The following is a 24,277-nucleotide window of genomic DNA, read 5'->3' as shown; positions in this document are numbered from 1 at the left end:
CGGCGCCAGGATCCAGCCTATGGACAACCCAGGGCTTGTTTCGATGTCAAGTGAGAACACTTCTGAAAGCAGCCATATCTCTGAGCCCCAGAAACACAGCCCCAATTCAGAAATTCTCAGGGTGTGTGGGGGAAGAAGGGGTGAGGCCAATTTCAGACTAAAAGGTGATTACATTTATGCAAAGGATTTCAGAGAAGAAGAAAATACCTGAGGAAAAGGTCGTAGAGAACCTATTTGACGACAACCACTGAATTCGTACCAGTTAGGTACTTCTGCTGGTGACAGCAGGAACTGTCGACCCCTGTAATTGCCATATTCATAAGTGACCCATCTGGAAAAAAGCGAGAACCACAGTAAGGGGCAGCATCTAGGTGACAGCTGGGCTCCAATTCTATTTTCAGAATGCTTTGATTTTTAGACTGAGCTTTTTATATTTAAAATATACAGTGGAGGATAAAAAAGGAAACTACCTTATTTTCTTTTTTTTTTTTTTTTTGTCTTTTTTGTTGTTGTTGTTGTTGTTGTTATTGTTGCTATTTCTTGGGCCGCTCCCGCGGCATATGGAGGTTCCCAGGCTAGGGGTCCAATCGGAGCTGTAGCCCCCGGCCTACGCCAGAGCCACAGCAACTCGGGATCCGAGCCGCGTCTGCAACCTACACCACAGCTCACGGCAACGCCGGATCATTAACCCACTGAGCAAGGGCAGGGATCGAACCCGCAACCTCATGGTTCCTAGTCGGATTCGTTAACCACTGCGCCACGACGGGAACTCCTACCTTATTTTCAAATCCAGTTACAACACCCATTTCTTTACAAAAAGGAAATTCATGGTACCTGAGTAGTTATACCCAAAAGTTCCATTCTTGAAAAGAAATAGATAAGTTTTTTTCCTCCAATAAGGCAATGAACCAGAGATAGTCTCCTAGCAGGACAGCCCAGTACCTCCTGTGAGTTTTACATAAAACATCCTCAGTTGTAATAATGGACCTACATTTTTATTTTTATTTATTTATGTCTTTTTAGGGTCACACCTATGGCACATGGAAGTTCCTGGGGTCATTTCAGAGCTGCAGCTGTTGGCTACGCCAGAGCCACAGCAACGCAGGATCCCAGCCACGTCTGTGACCTACACCACAGCTCATGGCAACACTGGATCCTTAACCCACTGAGCAAGGCAAGGGATCAAACCTGCGTCCTCATAGACACTAGTCGGGTTCATTACCAATGGACCTTTATTTAAATGGCTAATATCTACAAAGTTCTTAGTGTGTCGCACATGGTAAGTACTACATAAAGGTTAGATAAATATATGTAATAAATTCTTGTTTAATACAAGCGTAATCTTCCTCAATCCAGAAAACCACTAAAGATACTCAGGTCTCTTCCAGCCAGACACGCTGTGGGCTGCAGCGCAGACTGGATGCCGGCAACGCAGTAGCCTTCCCCTCTGATAATTACATCAAGAAAAAATGTTCTCTAATTTTAATCCTGAAATTCCAAAAAGTTATTATCTTATCCACTTTATTATAAAAACAATAGTAATTCAAACATGTTGGGAAAAATCCGTGGATAATTCTACCACCCTAATAATCTGTATTTGTTTTTTGAGTAATAACTACAGTCCCTCCAACATGTGGTGCATACAGATGGACTATACCTACTGATTTTGTGAGTGAAAGAAAAAATACTTTCTTAGAAACATATTGAAAATCCTTACTTATTTTTACATCTTAATTTCGGACTTATTCAAAACTGAGAAAAATCTTCCTGCATTGACCTTTAATCATTTTGCACAGCATCTGCTGGTCACTCCTGCTAAAGCAAAATCCCAGCCCTTCCTCCAAAATCAAAGGACCTGGTCTTTCAAGGGATAAGAAAAAATAAGTTCTCCTCCCTACTTGCTAAAAAAGTGCTCAATAGATTTATTTATTTAGCACTAGTTTGCTAAAGTGTTCACCTAGGAACTTGAAGAATTATTCCTTACCTTAAGTAAACTAAAAACCTAGGTGAAGAGATGATGCCCACACATGGCTTTTCCCAGTGGGAAAGTCTACTACGGGGAGCATAAATACTGACCCTTACAGAAAATAAGGGGTTATATGTCAGTTGGGTTAAGGTAACCTAGCAGAGAAAGAAATATGATGAAACTTAATTTTTAAAATCTATTTCGTTGAATAAACAAGTAGGTAACTCACTTACATGCCACCAATCACCTGAACTGAGCGGATGTGCGTATTGAATCCTAGGGATCGGAGGTTCACTATTTCTGTATTAAATTCAATCTTTTTTCCTTTGAAGTCTTCTCTTTCAAAAAGAATAATGGTTGGTTCAGAAAATTCCTGTTTAGGAATAAAAATAATAATAATTCAAACTTATGTGAAAATCATATTAATCTAAGGACAGAGCATAAGATCTGGCCTGCTTATAAACTCCCTTTCGCAGAAAGTCTGGGTGGTTATACACTCCGATGCTAAAGAGATGAAAGATGGAGGGCAAGAAGTTTTTCCATTGCATAGAAAGGCAGGTAAATACAAATAGTGTTTTACAGCAGGTGGAAAATATCCCAGGCATAAAGGAATCTGCATATATGTCTGGAATATCAATTCTAATGGCATTTATTTTCAACTCTGCTGTCTTTTTATTGAGATAAAGGAAAGGCTGGAAAACCAAGGGCATAAATGTCGAGAGTCAGGGAGCTGTGCTGACCTTTAGGGTCCAGGGGTAACTTGCCTAATAAAGGAACATTCCCTGTATGCACTTTCAAATACCTTTTTTTTGTGGGGGGAGCGGGATGTGGGGTGCAGGCGGCTGGCATGCCTGTGGCATGTGGAGGTTCCCAGGCTGAGGGTCGAATCAGAGCTACAGCCACCGGCCTACACCACAGCCACAGCAACGCTGGATCCGAGCCAAGTCTGCAACCTACACCACAGCTCAAGGCAACGCCAGATCCTTAACCCACTGAGCGAGGCCAGGGATCCAACCCACAACCTCATGGTTCCCAGTTGGATTCGTTTCCGCTGCGCCATGAGGGGAACTCCTCAAATACCCTTTTTTATTGTTGTTTTTAACTTTCAATTAGATGATTCTGTGTACTCCCAAACTTTCCTGTAGGAATTATTATTAGGAAGAGAGAAAAAAACAGGATGGAAGCCCCATGTTCAAAAGGTCATTTGCTTTAAAGATGACAACAGGACAGGAGTCCACTGATTTTCAGAAAAATGAAAAGTTGGCAGCTTATGCTTGTTTTTCAAATTACAGACCCTTATGACCCTAAACTCTAATAATAATTATAATCCTAACATCATAAATGATACATCAAAAATTGCCTAACTTGCTTAAAGTTTTGTGGCGAGGGTGTGGTACCTGACTGCTTCGTTTGTGTGGATGTGCCCTGACATGTAGAAAGATGTCACCAACCAGTAAACAGAGCAGATCAGTGTGCAGAGGTGATTTGTATGGTCAAGAATTAGGTTGTATAAAACAAGAAGGAAATGACAAAAATTTGTAATTTTACTGCACTTAATTCTCTGAGATGGCATGCCAGAGACGTTCAAAGCACTCTAGTCTACTGACAAAAACCAAATGATTTTGAAGTATTAAGTCACAGTTAAGATATATATTGTTTTATTTATTTATTTATTTATTTAATGCTACTTAGGGCCACACCTGTGGCATATGGAGGTTCCCAGACTAGGGGTCGAATCAGAGCTACTGCTGCCGGCCTACCCCCGAGCCACAGCAAAGCCAGATCCAAGCCACATCTGTGACCTACACCACAGCTCATGGCAACTAAGCAAGGCCAGGGATCGAACCTGCATCCTGACAGACATTAGTTGGTTTCTTTACCGCTGAGCCACAATGGAACTCCATGACATATGTTCTTAATGGGGGTAAAATGTTCATTTTTTCATAATCAAAACTTAGAACGTCTCTAAGTGTCAGAAGTGATGTGGGTACATGTGCTAAGTTCTGGCTGGAGGAAGGAATTTGGAAGTTTTGTTTTTGTTTTTGTCTTTTTTGCCTTTTTTAGGGCCGCTCTCGTGGCATATGGAGGTTCCCAGGCTAGGGGTCTAATCAGAGCTGTCGCCTCTGGCCTACATCAGAGCCACAGCAACGTGGGATCCAAGCCATGTCTGCAACCTACACCATAGCTCATGGCAATGCCAGATCCTTAACCCACTGAGCAAGGCCAGGGATCGAACCCGCAACCTCATGGTTCCTAGTCGGATTCATTAACCACTGCGCCATGACGGGAACTCCAGGAATTTGGACGTTTTATATCTGAAGTGGGTTTATTTTTTAAAATATATATATATACTTGTAGCTAGCTTTAGAATTCCAAGCAGGTTAAATATCGAAATTTTAGACGTTTTATTATTTGTACACTAATGAATCTTACCCTATCATTCCATGTTTCAACGCTACTATTTTCACATCTCAAGAAAGGTCAATATTTTTGTTATTTGAACAGATAGGAGGAGATGAAAAAAGCCAACTCACATATGTTCTAACTTTAAAGCTAAAATCGCCAACTACATCTGTTTAAAGATTTTTATGAGAGATCAGCTACCAAAAACTAACAAGTATTTCCAAAACTGCCAGACACACCCCGACTTTAACATCTGAACATGATCTTGCAGTTTTGTTCTATTGAATATTGCTTTGTCTGCATTAAAATTAAAGATTCTGGTTAAAAAGCACTATAATCTGGATTAGCACATACATGATTAAACTGGGAGAAGTCATTTGATTGCAAATCTCTAAAACAACAGAGTAATCGATTTTAAAACGTTAGGTAATCTCTGGCAAATCAATAACAACAAAAGATACAGGAAACTAAAGAGCTGGGCAAAGGATATAAAGAGGCAATCCACTGAACAGAAAACCCAAATGACTAGTAAGGACATGAGAGTCTAACTCACCAATAGCGAAATGCAAATTAACACAACAATGAGATAGTACTCTCTACCTCATTCTTTTCAACTGACAAAGTTAGAATGTCACAGAATACTCCGTGATGGCAACGATGCTGAAAACAGGAACCCACACACACTGTCAGCGACAATGTCAGAGGGTGGAATTTGGCGGTACTTAAGCTGCACATTCATGCACAGGAAGTCCACTGAATCCACTTTTTAATATGTACTCTCAAAAGACTCCCTCCCAGGTCGAGAGATGATACACAAATGAGGACTGAATAATGAAAATACAGTGATGGAATATGCGCATCCATTAGAAATCAATAAACTAGATGTACAGGCAGCATAATGGATGGCTCTTGAAAATTTTTAATGTTAAGTACTGAGTTATGTTTATAACACCATGAGAGCTATAGCATAACACTGTATATAAATTAAAAGTCTAAATACATATTTTTTTTTAAAAAACATTCATTTCATAAGAATATCCAAGCTGTATCCCAAACACATAAGAACGGGTGCCTATAAAAGAGAAAGGAATGGAATCAGGGGCCAGGTAGGAGGTGGAAAAGAACAACACAGAGGGGCCTTGGACTAGCCCATGACGACTGCACCATGACTGACACAGCACTGCCCCTGAAGTCTGAGAAAACAGCAAACAAAAACAGTTTACTTTTTAAAGATCTGGAAAGAGACTAGGGTGGAAGGTTCTACATGCAGCTATTTCTCCTGCCTCCACCTTTGCCCTGAGGAAGTCTATCTGCCGGTTCCCTTGCTCTGACCGTCAGCAGTGACCGTACATCTCTGTAAGGCTATATTCACCTCGACATACTTACAACGTCTATAAAACGCAGGGACTTGAACGTTGCTCCAGGCAGGCATCCCATTGCAGAGAGAGAAGGATAGTGGCCTTCCTCCAACACGTACTGATTACCAGAGAAGTTTTCTCCATCATATGCAACCCAGCTACAAGGGAAAAACCACACACATGGTCTCTATGTAATTTGGGTCTTCCTAGTCATGTAGCCTGATTTTTAGAGGTGGCCTGCTAGAAAATAACCACCACACTTATGGCTAACAATGTTCTTTCTTCAAAAACACCTGGATATATTGACTGTGTTTCACCTTGTGGCAAATTAATATTCATAAATCAGTTGGTATCTCTGCATTTGGGAAATAGAACCTTTTTTTTTTTTTTCCCAAGAAATGATTCACACTTTCACCTCTCTGCCTTCCAGCACCCTTTCAACCTCTCATGGTGCCACGATGCTCCTGGCCACCTAAGGTGGTTTTGTCAAGCCCTTGAGTCTTTTCTCAATAATCCTTCAACCGTCATAGCTAGTCAGTCACCTGGATATACTGTTTTCCTCCCCAGATTCCTCCCTCACTCCTTTATCCTCACTTCCAACACCTCTGAGCTAGGCCGGGGGTCAAAACACCATTAGTGACTCAGACAAGTCACTCAGCTGCTCTCGGCCTCAGCATTATCGACAACGTGGTGATTTATGACGCTTTCATAGGAGAGGGGCGTCTTCGGGTTTGTTTTTGTTTCTTCAACTCAACACATACTTAATGAGGATGAACTGTGTGTCAGGTACTTTTCCATTTCTGGGGACAGACCAGAAGACAAAACAAAGTTCCTGCTATCTTGAAGTTTCCACCCTCCTGAGCGAAGATGACAATGAGTGAACAACCAAAAAGTACATGGCTGGCAGTGATAAATGAAGCAGTGATAAATGCGACAAAGAGGAACTGGGACAGGGGGCAGGTATGTGCTAACCAACAGCAGAGCTTTATGTAAATCTATGGCTTTTTCCGCTTTGCAATGTCAACTGGCAGGATGGTGTGGTTTAGAAGAACTGTCTGATTAAAGGCACTCCTCCTCCTCCCCAACTCAATTCTTCATCCTCTTTGGCTTTGATTGCTCCGAGGGTTTTCTGATCTGTCCCCCTGACCTTGGTCTCCCCACTCTCTGAGGCTTTTGTATGACAACTACGTTCTGTGAAGCACTTTGAGCCCCTTGCCTTGCCTGTCTTCTGTTTCCTGTGGCATCTGCCTAAACTCAGAAGCCCAAGGGTTTCTTCACGACGACGACCTGACCCTAACATCCCTGCTTCCAAACCCACCTCCTCTTCCCCGACCCCCAGTACAGAGCTCTCCCAGCTAGAGAGGGCACTGTGCTCCGGCTCAGCATCTCCATCTGCCTAGCGTGCACAATGCCTACCCTACTCTTAACCTGCCTGGAAAAACTACCTTGGCAGGTGCCTTACAGGGATCTAGAATCCCTCTACAGATGGTGGAGAGGCCTAGAGAGCAGAGAACCTGGTCTGAATCCCACTGCACAACAAAGTGGAGATGCCCCGCTTCTCCCACCCACACTGACCACCAGAGCTGTAAAATACACTTCGGCACTAATGTGGTCTTATACTATCGGGCGGTTTCATACCGTGCCAAGCACCTACATGTGTATTTACTTGCTGATGCATGAATGCTATTTTTCCCCAGTGATTAGGCTCTGCCAGCTCGTCCACTGTTTGGCTTACCTGCCTCCCAAAACTCTGCATGACTGGGTGGAAAATGAATCATCAATTTGACTGGTTGTTTCTTCAAAATATTGACTGCGCCCTTGAAACTGTGGTTCCGAAAACAAGTGAATCTGTGAAAAAGTAAACAGAAATGCATAAAATTATTTTCCTAAATACATTAGTTCATTCAGCTTTTGAAATGATGACCACACATGACCTGCTACCTCTTGTTACAGTAACTGGTGCAAATTTAATAAATTCTTTAGTTTTCTACTTCTGTATTAATGGTCAATTAGAAATAGTTTGGCTGAACTCTTCATGACTGTTTAATTCAGTGACATCAAAGGACTGTCCAACAATAGAGGCAGCTTTCTACCTCTGTCGTAACACCGTGTCGCAACAAGCTGTGAGGCCTTGTAAGGCTTTATTGTGGCCGAAAGTAATAGTTCACAGTTCTAACGTTTACAAGACACTGTGTTTGGAAACATGCAGAGCAGTTTTCCTCCCTCTCAGTGGAAGCGCCCTGCTGACTTATTAGAATCATGTGTAGCCCAATAAAGGAGGCTACAGTGGTGTTCGCGCCTCAGTAATTACAGCTGTCTGAACACTTCCATTAAAGAGCCTAAATCATAAAGTTAACACTTCAACTGGTGTAGAGCGTCAGCATTCAAAAGGCTTAAGTGAGAGACCATTTAAAAGAGACCGTATAAAATCTTTACCTAATGCAGACACTGCAGATATGAAAATTCATTTTACTGTTTACTACAACAACTATATGCTATTGTTCGAAATATTAATCCTAGTGCATTAATGTTAACTCTGATTTAATGTAATGATATAAAATTCAACTTTACATAATAAGATTTGATAAGAAATATTTAGATGGGGCCAATGGTATCAATTCAGCCTTACTGCAAACTTCAGTCTAATTTTAAGATACAGTTATGCTTTCAGGTGTAAAAGTGGGTAAAACTTAACAAAATGTCCCAAACGTAAGACATTTTACACATTTAGCTTTTCAATGAAAGGTCCCTAATTATGAAAAATAGAATATTTTTTAAGTTACCTGATTTCGTCTCCTTGGGCCAGTGAAAGAATCCTAAAAATTTTTTAAAGGAAGAGAAAAATGAGTAGAGCAGATATCTCGAAAGCTTTTTCTTCTAGGTCATTAACAATTGCCATTAAAAATAATCTCAATATAGTTTCTATAGCATTAAGTATTACATGTGCCAGAAGCATACATTAAGAAAATCTAGAATTCAGTTAAATATTCCTGTAGAAAAATACAAGTCCTTACCAAACATATGGGTTGAACAGAAGAGATTTTACAATTTTTGCCTCCCCAGTCTTCGAAACTGGTATAAAAGCCTTTATCCAATATATACTGTTCTCCCATGAAGTCCGGATTTTCATAGGCTACCCATCTAAAGACACAAAGTCACCAACTTATTATGGTTCACAGTGTACATTTACAATAAAACTATCACACTCATTTGGGTAAATACGTATCATATAGCAACTTTCATTTGTTTCACTAATCAGTAATCTTAATTTTCCTGGTGATTCGTTAATCTTTTAGAAGCAGATAGATTTGTCTGTAGGACAAATCAAACTGGCAGGTGAAAAAGTATCTCTACATGAACCTTCTAGTGTTCTCACTTATCAGAGATCCTGTTCCCTGAGGAAGCTAGTGAGGATATTTCTATTTCTTTCTACTTCTATTCTAAGGAAAAGAATTGGACTTTTAAAAAGGTACCTGTAAAAATTCTTTTAATAAGCAAGTAAGAATTCTTTTTCTTATCAACATTAAAATATTCTTCCAGAAAGATATTACAGGAAGCTATGTCTTTATTACACAACAAACCACACTGGGGGGAAAAAAGTTTACAGAAAATATGCTTTTTTTTAAAAAAAGACCATAATACAGCTAAGTGACAAAAATTTCTTTCAGTCAGGATTTCCAACAGAACACAACTATGTTATTAGCAAAACTGAACAAACTCTCAGGAAACACTAAAAACAAATCTCTTTTGGAATTTTTTTCATTATCTTTTTTAAGTGATCCATACTCACAGAGGAAAATCACCAAAACCAACTTATTAATGCTATTTCCTATCCAAAGATTAAAGTCTTCGAAGAGAAAGTTTTTCAGTTGTTATATTCAAACAATACTCAGTGTTACCCCCTCAGTTCACTGCTTTACACTCATCCTCTGATAGCTTAAAGGAATAATACCTACATGCCTATATATAATGCTTAGAACTTTCTAAAATGTTTTCACATCTATTATCATATTTAATCTGCTAGGTACGTATCAGAGAAGAACACAGCTGACTCCATATTGGACCTATTCCTTTAAGCTTTAACCCCTGTGCTCTGTTGCCTATGCTTAGTCATGCTGACTCTGCACCTTGTAGAAGAATGTTGCCTGTAGCCTAAAATATACATAACAGTCCATTCTTTTTTTTTTTTTTTTTTTGTCTTTTTGTCTTTTGTTGTTGTTGTTGTTGTTGTTGTTGTTGTTGCTATTTCTTGGGCCGCTCCCGCGGCATATGGAGGTTCCCAGGCTAGGGGTCTAATCGGAACTGTAGCCACAGGCCTACGCCAGAGCCACAGCAACTCGGGATCCGAGCCGTGTCTGCAACCTACACCACAGCTCACGGCAACGCCGGATCGTTAACCCACTGAGCAAGGGCAGGGACCGAACCCGCAACCTCATGGTTCCTAGTCGGATTCGTTAACCACTGCGCCACGACGGGAACTCCAACAGTCCATTCTTAAGGACTCTGACCTTCAAAGGTATACTCTTTTCCAATCATATAGGGGTAAAAAGTTGCAGAACAGAGAGTCACATCTGTCTTGCTGGAGGTTTACAGGAACACTATAAACCAGTCCTAGGGGGGCAGCTGTAAGAACAAAAAGGATTCCGGCACCTAGAAGTTTACAACCATTACCCTCTCCCCGAACTCTAACTCGGTCGGGTAAGATGATTCTTTGGGACACCATCTGCTCAGTCTGCTGGCTTTCTGAATAAAGTTGCTATTCCTTGCCCCAACACCTTGTCTCTTGATTTACTGGCCTGCTGTACAGCCAACGGTAAAAGCTTGGACTCAGTAATGGGAGGGTACTGATTTTCACATTTTACATAAGGGAAAACCTAGACACAGAAAAGTTAATTCATTTATCCATTCAACAAACTGTGGCCAGTTAACCACATGCTGGGAACTAGACTGGAACTAAGAACGAAAGATGAAAAAGACAAGATCCTTGCCCTCCAATGTTCACAGGTGGGTAAGAAGCTGCACATGGAATTATTTGCTGGTGTCTGTTCCAAATGGGAAGTAAGCTGTCCAAGGTGACACAATCAGCTAGTGGCCAGAGATGAATGAATCCTTAACTAAGTCTCCTGAGGCTCACCCAGGCTCTCTGTACTTCATGACCCAAACGGCCAGGTTCCCTGTAAACTTTCTTTTCGTTGACCATTCCATTAAGCCATACCTACCACAGCCCACATACTTCATAATTAGAATAGACTATAATTTTACTATCTAAAGGGGTTGAGTTAAACAAAGTATAGTCACCACCTGGAACTGAACAGCCATCAAAGAGAAGAACACTGCAAAAATCTCAAGTATAAGCAGCTATGACACTAACATCTGTGGATTCCTTTCTACCCACGTGGATGGAGAAACTGCTGTAATCACCAATCACGGTCTCTTTCAGCGAACACCACTCTCCCACGTCAAAACCTCAGAAGCAATTTTTAAATCCTATTCCTCAACACTGTGAGGTGAGAAGTTAGGAGGCCCAGTTCTAGTTGTGGTCACGACATGAACGTTCAGATATCACTAAATCTGTGAAAGTCTGTATCTTCACTTTTAACTCAGGGTATTGACACAATCCCATTGCTGACATGGTCCAAGGCTGGAAAGCTACTGGGTGCCAGTGTGTGTGTGTGTGTGTGTGTGTGTGTCGCCTCTAGCCACACAGCCTGAAGCTTATCACACCTCATAAAGAGAAAGGACAACAAAGCAGAGCACAGAATGCAGCTATGTGGGGAGGAATGTCTGCAGAGCAAGAAAATCCACTTTACAAAAGCCAGGACTTAAAAAAAATATTAACGGAGGATAAGCCATATCACAAAAGAGTATCCTGGCAAGGCACTTAGTCTGCAGCAAGTTAGAGGGGGACCAGAGGGTTACAAATCCTTTTTGCTAGACTTTTTTTTTTTTTTTTTTTTTGTCCTTTATAGGTCCACACCCGTGGCATATGGAGGTTCCCAGGCTAGGGGTCTAATCGGAGCTGTAGCTGCTGGCCTACACCACAGCCATAGCAACAGGGGATCTGAGCTGCCTCTGCGACCTACACCACAGCTCACGGCAATGCCGGATCCTTAACCCACTGATTGAAGCCAGGGATCAAACCTGCAACCTCATGGTTCCTAGTTGGATTTGTTAACCACTGAGCCACGATGGGAACTCCTGCTTGACTGACTTTAAGGTTTGGAGGTAAAACAATCAGTGAGGAGAGACTGAATACATAGGAGAGAAGGTGACAACTGAGCAAGGCTTGGAGGAAGCTTTAGCCAGTGGTTTTTGTTTTTTTGTTTATTTTTTTAATTTATTTTTTATTGTTATTTCCCCAACACACTTTTTTTTTCCCACAGTACAGCATGGAGACCCAGTTACACATACATGTATACATAATTTTTTCTCCCATTGTTGCGCTGCATTGTAAGTATCTAGATGTAGTTCTCAGTGCTACACAGCAGGATCTCATTGTTAATCTATTCCAAAAGCAACAGTTTGCATCCGTTAACCCCAAGCTCCGGATCCCCCCACCCCCACCCCGCCCCGGGCAACCACAAGTCTATTCTCCAAGTCCATGATTTTCATTTCTGTGGAAAGGCTCATTTGTGCTGTATATTAGATACCAGATATGAGTGATATCGCATGGTTATTTGTCTTTCTCTTTCTGACTTACTTCACTCAGTATGAGAGTTTGTTTTTTTAACAAGTGTGAGTACTGTATTTCCCTATAAAATTAAAAGATGACTTGTAAGAAAACACCCCATGTCCGAGGAAACCTATCTAATTCACTGAAGTTGAAACAGGAAAACTATTTATTAAAATGTCACTTGAACTGACTACTGTTTTCCTTTCAAGATGCAGCAGCCCCAGTGAATCACCTGTGAGTAAAGGGGTAAAAAATCCACAAACTTAGATCTGAGATTCTTGGAGTAGCTATGTTCTGGGTCTACTTATAACTTATCCCTGAGACTCTTCTTCCGTGCATATGAATCAGCGCCTCTCTGACTCTAAGATTAGAGGCGGGGGCTGGGGGAGGCAAGTACAAGGAGGAGCAGGTCTCAGCCTGCTGGGATCCCTGGCTCAGAATTTAAGGGCAGCCAGCAAATCCGCTCTTCTGTGAAGGGAAAAGGAAAAAGAGCTGAAAACAACAGCACTTTAAAAAAAAAAAAAAATCTGTACTCTAGATATTAGCTCTTAGTTTTAAAAAAATTAGTTGCCTCTATTTGAGCAAGAGAACAGCACAGAACTAGGATGTGATTAGCAAGGGATAATGTAAAAGCATTTCTTCTGATGGTTCAGGAAGAGATACAGTTTCTTCTTCTTCTTTTTTTTTTTTTTTTTTTTTTTTTTTGTCTTTTTTTGCTATTTCTTGGGCTGCTCCTGCGGCATATGGAGGTTCCCAGGCTAGGGGTCTAATCGGAGCCGTAGCCACCAGCCTACACCAGAGCCACAGCAACGCAGGATCTGAGCCGCGTCTGCAACCTACACCACAGCTCTCGGCAACGCCAGATCGTTAACCCACTGAGCAAGGGCAGGGACCGAACCTGCAACCTCATGGTTCCTAATCAGATTCGTTAACCACTGCACCACGACGGGAACTCCAGAGATACAGTTTCTAAAACGTCACCTGCTGGTCCATGAGCATCCTTCCCAAAGGCTGTCCTCAGGTTCAGAGCTAACAGTAAGTTTACCACCCAGAGAATTTATTACCCATGTGACAGTGGCACCTTTCAACCCTGCTATCCTGCAGGGCTCAACTCCAATGCTTCCTCCTCCAAAGTCTTCCCTGGGTCCCAACCAGAAATTCACCTCTCTCTGTTGTGGCTTCCCAAAGCACTTTCATAGCAATCATAGATAAACACTGTAACTTGTATGAGGATATAATACAATGCTTTGCACATAATAGACCTCAATAAATTATTTGTCAAACGCTCAAATGAATGAAATATGAGGAAGCAGCTGGCCCTGGCAAATACAGAAGCACTTCTACAACCACCGAACTTAAAAGGAAGTATGTGACTGCTGCCTGCACGCCTCCTTTCAACTTCCCCCCCAGTAACAAAACTCAACTGTTATAACCAAAAAAAAAAGCCCAAGCTGGGAAATCTAACTAGAAATGACTAAAAATAGAAGCATATAAAAGCAACATTTTACAAAGGAAATGGATTTTTAAGTCAACAAAGGCTGGGTAAAGAAGAAAGACTGGCTTAGCACAATAATTCTCAGCAGAATAATTCTTAGCACAATAATTCTTCCTGTGCTAAGAGCCCATCTACATAAATGCCCTTGGCGATTCTACCCAGCATCCTTTCGCTTCCTCTGCTAGGCTCTAATGGACACAACACACCTGGTAAGTATCAAAATATGCAACTCTTTCCCCATACTGAGTTGGTCATTGTACTTTCCCTTTAAATAGTTCACCTTAAAGGCAATCAAAAATACTACAGAGCCAGAGCAACACTGCACATGACTTCTGAATGCCCTATCATGCCTTTGTCTATGGCAGATTCTAAAATGTTAGGGGTTCCAGAACAGGACCCAGGAGAAGGCATTTCCTGCTAAGAATGGAAGACCCTACTAATGTCATTCTGCCAAGAGGTTGCCACAAACAAGCAACAACAATTTAGTAACCATGACTAACACTGAAAGCATATTACATCTCAAATATCCCAGGCTACAGTGGGAAGCTCCTTGAAACATACAAGAGAGTTGAGGTTAGAATGATTCATATCGCCTGTATTACTCATGACTTAACACCACCAAACGCTTTCAGCAGAACCAATCAATGTCAAATGATTTCACATGACCAGTTAAGAATACTCAAATTATAACCGGCATCAGCCTAGACCATAGAATAACTGTTTAACTCACTTTAACAGTCATCTATTTATGCCAATCCAGTATCTGTACTCACTCTTTCTGATGTTCTTGGGGCCTCCTCAGCCCAATCATATATAAGTTGCCCCCATGGGACTGACCCTACATCTCAGCTCCAGGGCTGGGCAGTAACACAGGCACAGCCATCTCCTTGGCTACAGTAATTGGCTTGGACAGGTGCACATGATCTAAGCCTATAGAATCTGCAAACCTGGAATTTATGCAGGAAAGAGAAGCCCTTCACTGGAAGCAGTGAGATTCAAGAATAAAAGCCAGATGCTGCTGTCATAGGCCCCAGATACAAAGTGCAATAGGGAAGAATGGATCTGACTCTATACTGGAAAACCTTCTTTAACTTAACCTTTATGTTCTTCTGCTTTTGCTACAAGTTAATCACTAAAGGGATGGTGCCCATAGCTTAAAGCAAAGGTAATGGTCCAGCTCTGGAACTGGGCCTCCTACACCTAAGTATTAAGCTAAAATACTTTGAAGGTCACAAAAAACATCCTGACCAGGCCCGGGGGCGGGGGTGGAGAGAAAGAGATCCCTTCCAGAGTCTAGCCAGTCAAGAAATATTTGCAACAACTTAACCACCTTTTTTTACTTTACCTCTTCCCCTCCCCATCTTTGTTCTATAAAAGAAACTAGCATCAAATCCTAGCAAGATGGTTCTTTGGGATACCAGTCTACTGCTTTGTAAGGTCGCTAATCCTTGCCCCAACAACTCATCCCTCAATAAATTGGCCTGTGGTGTCGCAAGCAGTATTAGCTTGCACCTGGTAACAGAAAAACAGGCCTAAAGTGAAGCCAGCACAGTGAAAGCCCAGTCAATAGACAGAGAGAGATTAAGTTCTAAGGATAGTGTCTGAACCCCCATATCAGCCATGACTGAAGCAAACATCCCCTCCAGGACTTTTCAGTTATGCAGGCCAATAAATTATATTTTTATCACTTAAGGCCAATTTAGGTTGACTTGCAGTCACCTGCATCCCAAAAAGTCTTGACTGATCATCTTTCAATAAAAACTTACTTTGGCATTAGTAAAATATTCAATTGCTAGCTTCAGGTGCATTGAAACAATTACTTTTATATAAAAATAACAGAGAGCCCAGAAATGAACCCACACTTATGTGGTCACTTTATCTGCGACAGAGGAGGCAAGAATACACAAAGAGGAAAAGACAGACTATTCAATAAATGGTATTGGGAAAACTCTACAGTTACATGCAAAAGAATCAAACTGGATCATTTTCTCACACCATACAAAAAATAAACCCCAAATGGATTAAAGACTTACATGTAAGACTGAAACCATAAAAGTCCTAGAAGGAAATATAGGTAGTATGCTCTCTGACATCAGTCTTAGCAATGTTTTTTTGGATATGACTCCTCAGGCAAGGGAAACGAGCAAAAATAAACAAAAGAGATTACATCAAACAAATGCTTTTGCACCTGAAAGTAAACTATCAACCAAACGAAAAAGCAGCCCCCTCTATGGGAGGAAATATTTGCAAACAACAAACTATTAAGGGGTTAATACCCAAAATATACAAAGGACTCATATGATAAAACATCAAAAAAAGCAAGCAACCCAATTAAAATTTGGACTGAAGAACCTAAACAGACATTTTTCCAAAAAGACCTACAGACAGCCAACAGGCTCATGAAAAGATGTTCAACATCACTCATCATCAGGAAAATGCACATCAAAACCACCATGACATATTGCCTCAAACCTGTCAGAATGGCTATCATCAAAAAGGTAATAAATAACAAGCGTTGTCAAGGATGTGGAGAAAAAGGAATCCTCCTGCACTGCTGGTGGTATAGCCATTATGGAAAACAGTATGCAGCCTCCTTAAAAAGTTAAAAATAGAACTACTATACAATCCAGCCATCCCACTTCTGGATATTTTTGCAAAGAAAACAAAAACACGAATTCAAAAAGACATGTGTACACCTATGTTTGCTGCAGCACTATTCACAATCCAAATAGAGGCAATTTATATATCTAGATAGACAGATGTGGGAAACATACTGATACCTGTATCAATATACCAACATCACATATCGACATATATATACACAATGGAATAGTTACTGAGCCATAAAAAGAATGAAATCTTGCCATTAGCAACATGGGTAGACCTAGAGGATATTATGCTATGTGAAATAAGCCAAATACTAATACCATATGATTTCATTTATACGTGGAATTTAAAAAGCAAAACAAATGAACAAACACAACAAAACAGAAAATAGTCATAGATACTGAGAACAGAGTGGGGCCGTAGAGAGGGGAGGAGGATGAGCGAAATACGTAAGGGAAATTAACAGTACAGAATTCCAGTTACAAAAAAAATGAGCCACAGGAATGAAATACATGGCATGAGGAGGAGTGTCAATAATTATGTAATATATTTATATGGTGAATGTGTGCTAACTAGATTTATCATGGTGGTCATTTTGATATGCAGAGAAATATTGAATCACTGTGTTTTATATCAAGAATTAACATAGTGTTTTAAGACAGTTATACTTCAAAAACAAGCAAGCAGGAGTTCCCGTCATGGCTCGGCAGAAAGGAATCTGACTAGCATCCATGAGGATGCAGGTTCGATCCCTGGCCTCGCTCAGTGGGTTAAGGATCCGGTGTTGCTGTGAGCTGTGGTGTAGGCTGCAGATGTGGCTTGGATCTGGCGTGGCTGTGACTGTGGCGTAGGCCAGCAGCTGCAGCTCCAAGGAGACCCCTAGGTCTGGGAACTTCCATATACGACGGGTGCAGCCCTACAAACACAAAAAACAAGCAAGCAAACTCACAGAAAAAGAGCTAAGATTTGGGGTTACCAGCAGTAGGGAGTGGGGAGGTGGGGAAGATGGCCATAAAGTAAAAACATACAAACTTCCAGCTATAAGATAAATACTGGGGACAAAATGCACAAAATGATTAACAGAATTAACCCTGCTGTATGATATGAAAGTTGTTAAGAGAGCAAATCCTAAGAGTTCTCATTACAAAGGAAAACATTGTTTTGCTGCTTCTATTTTGTATCTATATGAGATGATGGATGTTCACTCAACAGTGGTAATCATTTCAGGATGAATATAAGGCAGTCTTATGCTGTACACCTTAAATTTATAAAGTGCTATGTGACAACTATATCTTCATATAATTGAAAGAAAAAAATAGTAGTGAGAAAATATAATGGAGCAGGTGTAGGACCACAGGAAAATCAAATGGGACTTTGTCCCAACCTCAGGTTTCTTTTTTTTTTTTTTTTGTATTTTTGCTATTTCTTGGGCCGATCCCGCGGCATATGGAGGTTCCCAGGCTAGGGGTCTAATCGGAGCTGTAGCCACAGGCCTACACCAGAGCCACAGCAACGCAGGATCCGAGCCACGTCTGCAACCTACACCACAGCTCACGGCAACGCCGGATCATTAACCCACTGAGCAAGGGCAGGGACCGAACCCACAACCTCATGGTTCCTAGTCAGATTCGTTAACCACTGCGCCACAACGGGAACTCCCCAACCTCAGGTTTCTAATGTTAGATCACTATTATAATTTGTTTCCCATCCTAAGAAATTCATGAAGTCTTTCCATGAAGAATGACAAGGGAAGTATATCTGTAGATTTCTATCATAAAATTCAAAAGCCTGCAACAATAGTATATTACACATAAAAATATTATGAGAAAGTGTTTAAAAAGCAATTATGAAAATATTATGGCAGTAAGTAAGTATTCAATGGCTGATTTAGCATTTAGCTTTGGAGATACTCAGTGAGTGCCTATTCTGTGAGAGCCTCTACGAGTTTCACACACAAAGAGAAACCCACGTTTAAGATCCCAAGTGGGTTATTTCACTTACACGCCACTCAGCACATTAATAGACTGTGTCTTCGCTCCATAGCCGGTCTCCTTTAAATTAGCCACAATTCCTAATACATCAATACTGGCACCTTTGGATCCAAAGTTTTTTTCACTGTACATTATCATGTGAGCATTTGAAAAATCCTATGGAGAAAAAAAAATGTCAAAATTCAAAGGCTAGCCGTTTTTTATTCAAAAATGACCAAGTATGAGCCATCAGCTTTTCTTTAACTTACACCTAGTACAGGTCGTAAAGACCGAAGTTCTCCACCGTAGCCTCCCCAGTCGTTCCAGTGCTTATATTCTCCTTCCTCAAGCAAATACTGATGACCTGAAAATCCCGGCTTCTCATAAGCAACCCAACTACAAGAGAAAGACCATGAAAGAAGAGCAGACACTTTTAGCAATGTTAAAATATCAGTTTCATGGACAAATACAAATTGTTCTAAAGCTAGACCTGACTCATGCATTTATGACTACTGAAATTCTTCCCTAACATTTAAGAGACTGACACAATGGCCCCAAGAAAATAACTTAAGAAGCATACATCAATGTTTATGAGGGGCTGGGGGGCGGGAGGGGGGGCAGGTAGGCAGTGTGTGTGTGTTTAAGAACTAACTCACAAGAACTCCAGCAAATAAAACTGGAAGAATTTTCTTCTAAGAGTAAAGTATATTTTTGGCTATTTCCAAGATCATTTTCAGTTTACACTTCCAAAGGAAATGTGTAAGGTCTATAAAGGGCAATATATGATCATAAAAAAAAAAATAGAAAAGCAGGAGTTCCTGTCGTGGCGCAGCGGAAATGAATCTGACTAGGAACCATGGGGTTGCGGATTCAATCCCTGGCCTCACTCAGTGGGTTAAGGGTCCAGTGTTGCCATGAGCTGTGGTGTAGGTTGCAGTCACAGCTCAGATCTGGCATTGCTGTGGCTGTGGCATAGCCTGGTAGCTACAGCTGATTAGACCCCTAGCCTGGTAACCTAAAAAATGACAAAAGACAAAAAAAAAAAAAAAAGAAGAAGAAGAAAAGAAAAAAAGACAAGAAAAGCAAACTAAGAGTTCCATCATTTGGGACATAATATTAATAAACAAAAATGTAGATCTGATCAATCTGGATGGGCTGAACTGACTGACCCCAAACCATCCCCTCAAACTGCTGTGTCAGATCTAGGTCACAATTGGCCGAAGAGGACGTGTTTGAGGAGTTCCTGCCACGGTGGAGTGGGTGAAGAATCCAACTGCCATGGCTTGGGTCACTGTGGAGGCACGGGTTCAATCCTGGCCCAGTGCAGTAGGTTAAAGGAGCTGGCTTGGCTACAGCTGTGGCATAGGTCACAGCTGCAGCTCAGATGCAATCTCTAGCCCCAGGAACTTCCATATGCCCCAAGCAAAGCCATTAAAAAAGAGAGAGAGAAAGAGAACCTGTTTGATATTCTCTCCACCATACAATCTGGAATGCTATCTCAGGGGGAAAGAGAACACTTTTTTCTTTTACTTTATTAAAAGGAATCAAAAGAACCCCTTACACGGTCACTCCCATCTACTTACATGCCTCTTAGAACTTTCATGGATCCCACTGATGTAAATGGCAAGCGTTCATCTTCAGCCATTTCTTCTGCTTCACCTCCTTCCATGACAAAACTACACATCTCTGTTTCTAGTTCCATACATTTTCCTTCAAAGAAAGGCTTTTCATAAATCACTACCTATAACAGAAATGAGATATGCCAGAACTATATAAGAGGTTAAATATTTCCATAGTTAACATTACCAGTCATCTAATACCGCTAAGTCCTGGAACACAAATTAAAAATTTCTAACCATATGTTTAAAAATTCACTCAATAACTGTCTAATTCTAAACATCAGAATGTCTCCCCTGCTGTGGTATGCCCCCATATCAAGGGTCAAAATATAGTTTATGCATAACTGGGTTTTGTTCAATGTCTAGACCTGATAGGTAGAATTTTGCTCGGGCCAAACTAAGTTGCTCTAAAAATTAAACCAACCATCGATCAAACTATGTGTCATAGATGTGCAAAGTAGAAATGGCAGAAAGAGCATTCCTGGGGAAGGAGAACTTGTCTTGAGACGTAAGTTTTTTTCCTGGCTAACTGACCAACAGGCCCCGCAGTCAGTAAATATAAAACAAACCACAAACCAAATACACACTGAACTTTCTAAGCCAGGGCTACACACACTGTTAGTGAAAATTGGCGCCATCAGCATCATTTACCAGTCTGAAGGATGCTGTGTGGAAGCTGGACTACTTCCTTAGGCTGCAATTACGTTTTGTGAAAGTTGATATGTAAAATCACACCAGTATTATCTTCATGGAGATGGATGGGAATAAAATTTTTAAAATACATATATATATATGTATACATATATATTTTTTTTACCTTTGGATCTGTAGGGAATTCAACTTTACGGCCACCCTGAAAAGAAAAAAATCACACAGTAAGAAAAGTGGTTTGTCACTGATATATTACCCTTTTCTACCACCCAGGGGAGTTTCTGGTGAGTCATGGAGCCACACAGAGCAACTACATTCTAGTTTGTTTAGCTGATGTAGAGATAGTTGTAGAATTGCCAGTGATACAGGGAAAAGATGAGGGAGCGATCCAGAGCAGAGACTCACAGAAGCGGTCTATAAGCTGACTCTCCACAGCAGCTGTATGCTTTTTGACCAAGTAAGTGTTAGCTTTTTTTGCTTTGTTTTTTCTGTTTCTTAATACAGTAAACTTCATGAGAAATTACATGTCTCTCACTTCTAAGTCTAAGATCTGACACCTCTGGACCCCAAAACCTCACAGGCAGCAATCTTCGCCTTCTTTTATTTTTATTTTTTTAATTTTTTGTTTCTATTTTAACCTTCACCTTTTGCACTTATTCACCCTGCTCTGGGCTCAGCCTCCAGCCAGGATACTGGCGTCTGTTTGCCTGTCTCCACCTCTTCCAAGGCTCAGCTACTTGACAGCCTACTCATGCCTATTTGCTGCCTGGCCCTGGAGGCATTTGATTTTGTAACCTATGGCTTCCACAACAGTTCCAAGTTCATTCAAGTTCACAATGTGATATAGAACACTCTTGAGAAAAATTAAGTAAACTGTTAGATAAATTTAAAACATCTCGAAGGATGGGTGGATGGGGGTTGGTATACTTTTATAATAAAAACATTTTTTAATCCAAAAAAACTGACTAAAAATAAACCATAAAAATGGTATTACTTAGAAATGTTAACTAGGGGGAGAGTTAAAATCAGCAGTGGGAAAGTCAGGCTACTTTTCACCAATATACATTTAAGAGCCTTAAAAAATAGTACAGCCCAAGAGGCCCAAATGCAGCAAATGAACTGTAATTATAAAGGAATGTGGCTGATTTGATCAACAAACCAGAGCTCACACAACCAGGTAAGTACCCTTTTCAAAAGTAATCCTTTTTGAATGCCATCAACTTCATGGTTCTGTAGCTTATCATTAAAAACTGCCTCGAAACCCCCGGGGGGCAATTCTTTCATCCACTCACAAAACTAACAGAACTTTTTTCTTTGAAAATGGATTTACTTTTAGAAAGAAAAAAAAAAAAAAAAAAAAAAGCCCTAAATCATTTGCAGGAAGACCAGCAAACATCTAGGTAATTAAACCCATAAGCTTTGTAGAAGGGGTAAAATTAAGATAAAAAATTATCTTCTTGACTTTTTCATTTGTTTCAAACTGACTCTGAAGACAACCAAAGTGAAATTTCAAGAACATGTTTGTAACAGGAGTCTCCCTTGAGCCACCTACTAGAATTTAGTGAGCACCTATTAGAATGTGGCTCAACATGTAGGTCAAGAGGGATACAGCCTGGATCGTCCCAAGACTTAGGGTCTAGCAGAAGAAAGAGACAAAGAACAGGGCAAAATACAGCACTAGAAGCACAGGCTCCATTCTAGGGCAAATGCTTGGGAAGGCAGCACTCTTCCAGATCCAGCGCCAACGGCCCCAGGGTGTCGCCCAGCGTGGCCTCTGGTCACTACAGCTGGCTGGTCCTCAGTGAGCCCTACCCTTTCCCAGCTCCACTCTGGCTCCTGCCCTGTACTTTGACATCTCCATCTAAAATAACCCTGCTTGGGAGTTCCTGTTCCTGTTGAGAATGTGGGTTTGATCCCTGGCCTAGCTCAGTGGGTTAAGGATCCAGCATTGCCATGAACTGTGGTGTACGTCACAGATGTGGCTAGGATCCTGTGTTGCTGTGGCTGTGGTGTAGACCAGCAGCTGTAGCTCCGATTCTGCCCCTAGCCTGGAAACTTCCACATGCTTCAGGTGCGGCCCTAAAAAGCACAATAAAATAAAATAAAATAAATAAATACATAAAATAACCCTGCTTGGTTTTAAGCCCCACTTGATTTATTGTGAAGCTCTCCTAATTATCTCCCGTCTCTGACACCTACAAGTTGGACTTTATCTTTTTCTCCTGCTTTTCCACAAAGGTTTTTTTCCCTTCACTTTCTCACTTCCCACATCAGCCCCGGGCTGAGCTCTGCACACACATCATCAGCGGCTCTTCAAAGCCAAGGACACCCTGGAGGCCAAGGCCACATTTTTTCATCTGTAGCATCTAGCAAGTCATTCTTTCTGTTATTTCTACCTAGCAACAGGTGCCATCTTCTACATATTTTTTTACTGTCTTTCTAGGGCATCACTCATGGCATATGGAGGTTTCCAGGCCAGGGCTTCAATTGGAGCTGTAGCCTACACCACAGCCACAGCAACGCCAGATCTGCAACCTACACCACAGCTTACGGCAATGCTGCATCCTTAACCCACTGAGTGAGACCAGGGATCGAACCTGTATCCTTATGGATGCTAGTCAGATGTGTTTCCGCTGAGTCACAATGGGAACTACCGTATTTGTTTTTTTTTTAAGTCTGTTTCACTGCTTTGAAGTCACATTCTGTGAATTATTGGTCAAGCTGATGAAGAACTGCTGACTCCAAGAGCACATCCTTTGATCCCATCTTTACCATTTTCAGGGGCCGCATGGATCCAATATACGCCTCCTCTGTGTCCCAGAAGGATAAGTCGGGGTATTCACCCGGTTCCAGGATAAATGGGACACCCTGGAATCCAGGTTCTTCATAAATCAGCCATCTAAATAAGCACCAAGGAAGGAAGAAGCAGAGAAAATTCATCATTTCTTTCAGCAGAACACAGGATCCCAGTGATGAGAGAGGAAAAGAACAGGAGAGGATGGGGATCTGGATAATGTACGGTTACACTCAGGTATTAGAGTAACATTAGCCTCAAGGAGGAATAAGCCATTATACTCAAGGAGGAATAAGCCTTGGCTTTGGCTGGTTTTGTCCATTTATTTAATTTCTGTTATGAACTGCTTCAAAGTATAAATGTCTCTTATTACTTCCATGTGATAAAAATTGTTTTTTTCTTTTTAAGGCCACACCTGTAGTACATGGAAGTTTCCAGGCTAGGGGTCAAAACAGAGCTGCAGCTGAAGCCTATGCCACAGCCACAGCCACACAGGATCCAAGCCACACCTGCAACCTACACTGCAGCTTGTGGTAACATGGGATCCGTAATCCACTGACCAAGGCTAGGGATCGAACCTGTACCTCACAGAGACAATATCTGGTCCTTAACCTGCTGAGTCACCATGGGAAATCCCAAAGTAACTATTTTTTGCACTGCATCTATTTAGAGAGGCTTTTGCTAGATCTCAAGCTTTGTTTTAAAAGGTTACATCTCATTTTTAACCAAAGAACAGGACAC

At 41.1% G+C, this 24,277-nt stretch overlaps 1 protein-coding gene across 6 annotated transcripts in view; it reads right to left on the bottom strand.

The window, feature by feature from the left end:
• The window catches only part of CRYBG1 (crystallin beta-gamma domain containing 1), a 211,196-nt gene that overhangs the window by 7,591 nt on the left and 179,328 nt on the right, over positions 1 to 24,277 (bottom strand). For 5 of the 6 annotated variants that reach the window (XM_021090505.2, XM_084961601.1, XM_021090512.2 and 2 more), the window contains 11 exons: positions 23,515 to 23,641; positions 20,909 to 20,944; positions 20,056 to 20,213; positions 18,742 to 18,868; positions 18,504 to 18,649; positions 8,742 to 8,868; positions 8,511 to 8,543; positions 7,463 to 7,575; positions 5,756 to 5,885; positions 2,200 to 2,339; positions 208 to 331 (listed from right to left, as the gene is read on the bottom strand). In XM_021090505.2, coding sequence (XP_020946164.2) covers positions 208 to 331; positions 2,200 to 2,339; positions 5,756 to 5,885; positions 7,463 to 7,575; positions 8,511 to 8,543; positions 8,742 to 8,868; positions 18,504 to 18,649; positions 18,742 to 18,868; positions 20,056 to 20,213; positions 20,909 to 20,944; positions 23,515 to 23,641 — 1,261 coding nt within the window. Of the gene's footprint in view, positions 1 to 207; positions 471 to 776; positions 2,340 to 5,755; positions 5,886 to 7,462; positions 7,576 to 8,510; positions 8,544 to 8,741; positions 8,869 to 18,503; positions 18,650 to 18,741; positions 18,869 to 20,055; positions 20,214 to 20,908; positions 20,945 to 23,514; positions 23,642 to 24,277 lie in introns of all 6 variants that reach the window. The other variant, XR_014806521.1, reaches the window with a different exon arrangement.

This window comes from Sus scrofa, chromosome 1, assembly GCF_054392235.1.
Source record: "Sus scrofa isolate SSC_HxYL_T2T_F1_AM1 chromosome 1, Sscrofa_HxYL_maternal_Yorkshire_Landrace_v2.0, whole genome shotgun sequence".
Taxonomy (NCBI): Eukaryota; Metazoa; Chordata; class Mammalia; order Artiodactyla; family Suidae; genus Sus; species Sus scrofa.
The sequence above is the reverse complement of the archived record's forward strand: the minus strand, read 5'-3'. Positions and strand labels throughout refer to the sequence as shown.